Source organism: Theobroma cacao, chromosome 9 (genome assembly GCF_053813885.1).
Source record: "Theobroma cacao isolate CCN51 chromosome 9, ASM5381388v1, whole genome shotgun sequence".
Lineage (NCBI taxonomy): Eukaryota > Viridiplantae > Streptophyta > Magnoliopsida > Malvales > Malvaceae > Theobroma > Theobroma cacao.
The window spans coordinates 14,881,302-14,889,824 of NC_142647.1; the positions used below are offsets into that span (position 1 = coordinate 14,881,302).

Here is an 8,523-nt window from a genome sequence, read left to right on the forward strand (position 1 = left end):
ACGCCATTAGTTTCACTAAATCCTTCTTAACACATCAGTAGTAAGCTTAGCCAATTAGATTATGATACGTAATTAAGTTATTTTTATCAACATGTAAAGTTTAATAACATGTCATAGGTTGAATGGCTGATAGTAAAGTTTTTACCATAAATATTGTCTTAGATCAAAATTTTTTAATATAACTATAATTGCATATTTAATATATTTTATTTGCAAATTATTCTACAAAGGTTTTGAAAGGTATAATCCAGGTAAATTAGTTGCATGATGCGTGTAGTAGAATGGGTATAACGTAATAAATGTCAGGTGGAGGCTTGATTCGATGAATGATATGATGATGATGTACTGCTGAACCGACAACTCAGCGGTAAGAAGAGAGAGAAAGGTGAAGCGAAATAGTGAAAGCAAAGGCAGGGGGCCAGGGGTCCCACAGAAGGAAGGAGAGGGGCAGGGGCTAAACGGCGGGGGTGAGGGCCTTATTTAATGTTCTATGAGGCACTTCGTCTCCAGTTTGAGGGCTATATAAAAAGCGAGGCTTGCAGCCTTCCTGCAGGGGAAAAAAAACCAGGGAAAAGCCTAAAAAATTTCTCTCTGGTAGCATCCCCAACCCATTTCGTTTTCTTTTTTCTTCTGTTCATTGGGATACTGAAAATCTCATTCAAAGGTCTTTACTTTCTCACCCCCTTCCCTCTCTTCATTGATTTCATAGTTGTAGGAGATTTTGCTCTTGTTTTTATTTTGCTTTTGAGTACCCTCTGTTGCTGGTGGCTGTACAAAAACAAAACATGGGTGGTGACAAAGGTATCAGCCTTGAAGAGATCAAGAACGAGACTGTTGATCTGGTATTCATCTATTTCTAGTCCTCCCCTTTCGTTTCTTTCTTGCATGTTTCTTCCTGATAAACAGTTTTTGGGTTCCTCTCAGATTTGAAAATCTCTCGTCTTTTGATTTGTTACCTGTAAAATGAGATCTATAGGGGGCTGCTTTTTGAGTCCATGTAGTGTTGTTCTCTGTTTCTTTTCATCTCTTTTTTTGGTTTCTTTGTGCTTCCCCCCACACTTTCCTTTTACTGTAGCTTAGATCAGTTACGAATGGAATTTCCTATTCATTTCCGAAGAAAAGTTTTTGACTTTGCCATTCTGATATTGAAAGGAAGAACTTTTACCCCCTTCCTTCTCTCTCTAACTCCATATCAGTAGTCAAAGGGCTCTAGGCCCTCTCCAATTGTCATATTGTTTCACAAAATTTCCATCCTTTAATAAAGGTAACTAATCCAAAAGTACCAACCTTAGTTAGATTGAAAGTATGAAAGTCAAGGCAAAGCATGTAGTGAAGCAGAGAGGAGTAGTCCTTCCACCCATGTGAGAAAGGCATTAAAAATTACTAACAAATCTGAGAGGGGGATCTATCATGTGAAAATGAACGAGGGAAGTGACAGAGTTGGCTACGCTGCGTTTTAATCTATTTTATTTCATTTTATGTATGTGTGTTTTGTTGCTCAAAGTGGTGTGCTTGTTTTTGGTCAGTTCGGGAGTTTTTTAGGTACTTTGCCGTGGTACTTTTTTGCGGTTTTGCCTTTTTCTCTCTTTAGAAATAGAATTCTCCCCCCACCCCCTCCCCCCCCTTTTTTTTTTCCTTGTTTCAATTCCACGGATCTGACACCACCTGCCCCCTTCCTTGGATTCAACAAATCTTTCCTTTTCTTTATTATTTTGTTAAAAGTTCCTCTCTCCAAGTTGTAATTGTAACTAAAATTACTTCACAATCAGTTTTAATTTTTTTAATAAGTAATTTTATTTAAATGTTTTCTTTTTTGATACACTGCAATTAGAATGGAGAGTGGATGGCACGGACCAATCACGTGGGGAAAAAGTGCCCTCACCACCTGACAAGGCGCTTTTCGATCTTGTCACGGCTTGAGTCAACGCTTTTATTTCCATCGGGGGAGCATCCCTAGGCCCGAGTCCTTCCCCAATCAGTCACGAGTCCACTCGGTCCTCCTCACCTCAACTAAAACAAACCAAGTTTGGATTTTGACTCGCAATCTTAGGAAAAACTTTTAACTGCCATGGAAAGTCTTACGTTAAATTCATCCAAATTAGAAATCTTAGATTCTGGATGATATGAAATTAAAGTTTTCAAAAGGTGAAAGTTGAATTTGTTTATGGCTATTGACGAACCCTCTTTAGAATAAAGATTGAAGTCTTTAAGATTGGAATCAAGCACCCACCCATCACTTGCTGACAATTTGATGGTAATTACTTGGTTTACAGGAAAAAATCCCGATCGAGGAAGTGTTTGAGCAGCTGAAATGTACCAGAGAAGGATTGTCTGCGGACGAGGGAGCCAACAGGCTGCAGATTTTTGGACCCAACAAGCTAGAAGAGAAAAAGGTCTTATTATGGTGCTTACGATATATAGTGGCCCATTAATACATATGTTGACAATAAATTGCTTCAAGACCTACTATTGGTTGCTTATAATTTGGAATAGTATTTTTTTAAAATGACAGGAAAGCAAAATTCTCAAGTTTTTGGGGTTCATGTGGAATCCCCTCTCATGGGTCATGGAATCTGCTGCCATCATGGCCATTGCTTTGGCTAACGGTGATGGGAAGCCCCCAGATTGGCAAGACTTTGTTGGTATTGTTTGTTTGTTGGTCATTAACTCTACCATCAGTTTCATTGAAGAAAACAATGCTGGCAATGCTGCTGCTGCTCTTATGGCTGGTCTTGCTCCAAAAACCAAGGTAACAACCAAGATTTCTTAGTACAATTTTTATGGAGAAGTCCAATCTTTAATCTTTTTTTCACTAAAAGACAACTGAAAAAAGGCCAGTGCTTATGTAAGAATTAGCCAAAAAAGATTCTAGATGACATAAACCTTTTACATATACTTATCACATGGGGATGAACTGATGTCTCTTTATGTCCAATACATATGTTAGTAAGTTTGATGGCTAAGAGTTATTTTAGTAATTTGAAGGTTTATTTTCGTTTTGAATATAATGAAATTGGTCGTGAATTTATACGGTGGCAAAATATAGGTGCTTAGAGATGGGAAGTGGACTGAGCAAGAAGCAGCAATTCTGGTTCCAGGAGACATCATTAGCATTAAATTGGGAGATATTATCCCTGCTGATGCCCGTCTTCTTGAAGGTGATCCGTTGAAGGTTGATCAATCTGCCCTAACAGGAGAATCACTTCCTGTAACCAAGAATCCCGGGGATGAAATCTTCTCTGGTTCAACTTGTAAACAAGGTGAAATTGAAGCTGTTGTTATTGCTACTGGTGTTCATACCTTCTTCGGGAAGGCTGCACATCTTGTGGATAGCACTAACCAAGTAGGACACTTCCAAAAGGTGCTCACAGCAATTGGAAACTTCTGTATTTGTTCCATTGCCATCGGTATGTTGGTTGAGATCATAGTCATGTATCCAATTCAGCACCGCAAGTACAGGGATGGAATCGACAATCTCTTGGTTCTCTTGATTGGTGGTATTCCCATTGCTATGCCCACTGTTTTGTCTGTGACCATGGCCATTGGATCTCACAGGCTGTCTCAGCAGGGTGCCATCACCAAGCGTATGACTGCCATTGAAGAAATGGCTGGTATGGATGTCCTTTGTAGTGATAAGACCGGAACATTGACACTCAACAAGCTGAGTGTTGATAAAAACTTGATTGAGGTGTTTGTAAAAGATGTGGATAAAGAGCATGTTGTTTTACTTGCTGCTCGAGCCTCTAGAACTGAAAATCAAGATGCCATTGATGCTGCCATTGTTGGAATGCTTGCTGACCCTAAGGAGGTATAGCCATTTCTTCCTTCTTCTTCTGCTTCTTATTAAAGGGCTAAAATGAAGTGGGAAGAGGCTATTAGATGAGTATTTATGTTCAATATGCTATTCATACAGGCAAGAGCTGGTATTAGAGAGGTGCACTTCTTCCCTTTTAATCCTGTGGACAAGAGAACTGCTTTGACTTACATTGATTCCAATGGCAACTGGCACCGAGCAAGCAAGGGTGCTCCTGAACAGGTAACCTTGTTATTACCAGTTGCTGCTGGTGCGATGATTGTATTAATATGGGAAATCTTATGGGCTTTCTGTGTCCTAATTATTTCATATCTTTTGACAGATCTTGGCCCTTTGCAATGCAAGAGAAGATCTTAAGAAAAAGGTTCATTCTATCATTGATAAGTTTGCTGAACGTGGGCTTCGGTCATTAGCTGTTGGCAGACAGGTTTTTCTAGAACAAATGATTTTTTATTTCCCTATTCTGTTATTTCAATATTGAAAAGTTCCCTTACCTTTTCTCATTTGCTGTCTTCCAGCAAGTGCCAGAGAAAACAAAAGAAAGTGCTGGTACCCCATGGCAATTTGTAGGTTTGTTGCCTCTGTTTGATCCTCCTAGACATGACAGTGCAGAAACTATTCGAAGAGCTCTTAATCTTGGTGTGAATGTCAAGATGATCACTGGTAATTGAATCCTTCTTTGAGTTCATCTGTTGACATTCCATCAATAGTACTTCATTCTTCGAGGCAATTGCTCACTCATACTTCTGTGTTTCTGTCCAGGTGATCAACTTGCAATTGCAAAGGAGACAGGCCGCAGACTTGGAATGGGAACAAACATGTATCCATCTGCTTCTTTGCTAGGTCAAGACAAGGATGCAAGCATAGCTGCCCTTCCTGTGGAAGAGTTGATTGAGAGGGCAGATGGGTTTGCTGGCGTGTTTCCAGGTAACTGATTTTGCTCCCTGGCTATTCATGAACGAGAAATTCTTCTTTTTTTTTTTTTTAATTATTGTTGTGGTCTGGGATAACGTATCACCTAGTTATTGCACTCACTTTACAGAGCACAAATATGAAATTGTGAGGAAGTTGCAGGAGAGGAAGCACATTTGTGGAATGACTGGAGATGGTGTTAATGATGCTCCTGCTTTAAAGAAGGCAGATATTGGTATTGCTGTGGCTGATGCTACAGATGCCGCACGAAGTGCTTCAGACATTGTTCTCACAGAACCTGGACTGAGTGTTATTATCAGTGCAGTGTTAACTAGCAGAGCTATTTTCCAGAGGATGAAGAACTATACTGTAATTTGCTCTCTTCTCTTTAAACATATTCTGAAGATTTTTCAGCAAATTTTGCAATGCATGACTTTTCTTTTTTCTTTTTCTTTGTTTTTGCTTTTTGTCTCACAGATCTATGCAGTCTCCATCACTATCCGTATTGTTGTAAGTATATGACAAATGATTTTCATATGAATTAATTATTAACATCTTTCTAACCTTGATTGATATATGTGCCCTTTTGTTTCTGATTTTGCAGTTTGGGTTTTTGTTTATTGCTCTCATCTGGAAGTTTGACTTTTCTCCATTCATGGTTTTGATCATTGCCATTCTAAATGATGGTGAGATTTAATAAAGTGCATCATTACATAATTTTAACACGATTCATCTTGTTCTATTGCTATGCTTAACCGGCTTGAGGCAGAGTATTTACTTCAATCAATTTGAATATTACTCAGGAACTATTATGACAATCTCAAAGGACAGAGTGAAGCCATCTCCCTTGCCTGATAGCTGGAAATTGAAAGAGATTTTCGCCACCGGAATTATGCTTGGAGGCTATTTGGCATTGATGACTGTTATATTCTTCTGGCTTATGCATGATACTAAATTCTTTCCGGTAAGTGGTGCTAAAATTTGCTGCATATATTTAGTGAAGGATTGAAAGTTCATTTTTGATTTCTGTTTAGTCCTTAATATTTTCTATCTATGAATGCAGGACAAATTTGGTGTTAGGTCTTTAAGGGGCAGTGATCATGAAATGATGGCTGCTCTATATTTACAAGTGAGCATTGTGAGCCAGGCTTTGATTTTTGTGACTAGATCACGTAGCTGGTCCTATGTTGAGCGTCCTGGACTGCTATTGGTTACTGCCTTCTTTATTGCACAGCTGGTAGGAGTTTACCTTGTCCTTATATTTAAATTTGAGTGCAATAAAAAGACGCATATTGCAATAAGCTAATCAGTTCTCGTGTTTGTCAGGTTGCTACTTTGATTGCTGTATATGCTAACTGGGGATTTGCAAAGATTAAAGGAATTGGTTGGGGATGGGCTGGTGTTATATGGCTTTACAGTATTGTTTTCTATATTCCACTGGATCTAATGAAGTTTGCCATTCGTTACATCTTAAGTGGAAAAGCTTGGCTCAACTTACTGGAAAACAAGGTATACCTATCTTACATTAGATTACTTTTTCAAAAACTAAAACTTTGCATGCAGTTGTTTGGTTTACTAAACTGGTCCGGGTAACAGACTGCGTTCACCACCAAGAAAGATTATGGCAAGGAAGAGAGGGAAGCTCAATGGGCTCTTGCTCAAAGGACATTACATGGTCTTCAACCACCTGAAGCTACTAATCTCTTCAATGACAAGAGCAGCTATAGAGAGTTGTCTGAGATTGCTGAGCAGGCCAAGAGACGAGCAGAGGTTGCAAGGTACACATTCAGTTATCCTTCTTAAGTACTTACTAACTTCCACATGAAATATTTCTTTAAACAACTGGCAATAGCAAAAACTGTTCATCTTTGTAAGTTAGATCTTTTGGCACAATTATAGTTTTAACAACAAACATATCTTTCCACTGTCTGCTTATAGGCTACGAGAGCTTCACACCCTCAAGGGTCATGTTGAGTCAGTGGTGAAGCTGAAGGGGCTGGACATTGATACAATCCAGCAGCATTATACTGTTTAGAAGTCAGAACAATGCTTGAAAGCAAAGGTTGCACCGTTGCAGTTTGATGACATATGCAGGTCATGAAGAGAAAGAGAACTAATTAGTTTAAACTTTCTAGATAGCGACATATCTGTGGTATAATTTTCCTGCCCTGTTTACTTTGCCTTTCTTATGTAATTCAAGGCCGGAAGAAAAGGTTGTGTTTTGGTCATTTCTTGCTCCAATAAGGAGCCATGTAATGTTCCATGTTACACAGTTTCAAGCTTCAAATCTACTTTTCCCTTGGGTTTTCTATACTCTTTGAATTCTTGTGTACACTGTCTTCATTTTCCATTGTGCTAGTTGACTTCCTTGACCGGCAACTATCAAATGCCAAAGAGAATATTGAGTTTGTTTATTTAATGAGATTAGGTTTATGGAATTGATATATGACTAGAGTTTTATCACCTTGCAATATCCTTGATAGTTTACAAAGATCACTCAACGGTACAGTGTATTCCAAGAAAAGATCTGTGAAAATGATAGGAATGACAATATTCATGGTGTTTAGATTTGCCATTAAAGGAAAAAACTCTTTCTGTCCAGTACTTGTTGGTTTCTTGTTAACATTGATGGGTGCTAGCACTTTTTTTGCTTGGTGGTAATTGTTGTCAGGTTGGCGTTTCTGTTGAATTTTGAGATCATCTTGAAAATAGTTTTTTGGTGCCAATGTGAAGTTCCTTTTGAATCCATCAACAGGCAAGTGACCTGCCTTGCTCAGTTAGAAGTCACACACTGACAGAAGTGAAGCTTTTGAGACTGAATGACCTTGACCATGCTGCTCACCTTATTCATTTTGTTCAAGTAGTTTAGGTTAATCAAATATCTGAAAATGTCAAACTTTACGAGTTGTATAAACATCTTTTAATTATGAACTGGAAATGTCTTCTTCACACCATCCAACTTCTATTCGATGCACTCTTCTTGCATTTTACATTTTTTTTAGGTTTTGTTAGAAAACTTTCCCATGGTATTAAAGCTGTACAAGGTATTAGCAGCCCCGTTCAAATGATGATATCAATTAATCATATGTTATGCTATTTTGGCTTTTATAATTTTTGATTTGATACTTACTTGTGTTTCCCTTAATTTTTATGTATTGTTTATGATCTTTTCCTCTTATTTTTATTCATTATTAAATATTAGAAAATTTTTCTAAACCTTCCCAATTCTTTAGGAAATTTTCTTCACCTCGAGAGTATTCAAAAAATTATTTTCTTGTAAAAGATCCGTTGATCATCGGAGTTTTATTTGAAGTTTTATGAAAGAGGACCCCGATTTTAAATTTTGTGTTTTTTTATTTTTAGTATTATTTTAATTTCTTATTTATTATGATTTTTGCAATAATTGTCGATTTTAATGAATAAATGAAATATGTTATGTTAGAAACTTTTCTAAATTCTCCCAATGCTTTTGTGGAATCTAAATATATTTTCTCACCTAAAAACTTTCTTGAGAAATTTGTCTCTACAATTTTCTCAAAAAGATCCTGGCATCGAAGATTTGCATTTATGAGCCGAATTAATGTTTTGTGCTGGTCACTTCCTCATAATCAAGATGTGACATAAATGGTGATTTCTTGATCGTATTACTATATGTGGATGACTTTGTGATAGCAATTCATCATATAAGTTAGCTAATGCAGTGAAGAGTTACTTAAAATGTAAATTCAAATTGAAAGACTTGGAAACTCTTAAATATTTTTCGGGTCTTGAAATTGCAAGATCAAGTGCTGGAATAT

General features: G+C 37.5%; 1 protein-coding gene across 1 annotated transcript; it reads left to right on the forward strand.

Annotated features, from left to right (window-relative positions):
• The first annotated feature begins 552 nt into the window (after positions 1–552).
• On the forward strand, positions 553–7,039 carry LOC18589272 (plasma membrane ATPase 4). The gene is made up of 16 exons (XM_007014159.3): positions 553–842; positions 2,274–2,393; positions 2,513–2,749; positions 3,047–3,808; positions 3,914–4,036; positions 4,137–4,241; positions 4,333–4,477; positions 4,577–4,741; positions 4,857–5,095; positions 5,204–5,236; positions 5,331–5,412; positions 5,530–5,690; positions 5,790–5,963; positions 6,053–6,235; positions 6,323–6,504; positions 6,665–7,039. The coding sequence occupies exons 1-16, from the start codon at positions 786–788 to the stop codon at positions 6,759–6,761; spliced, it is 2,865 nt and encodes a 954-aa protein (XP_007014221.3). The 5' UTR covers positions 553–785; the 3' UTR covers positions 6,762–7,039.
• The last annotated feature ends 1,484 nt before the right edge of the window (positions 7,040–8,523 follow it).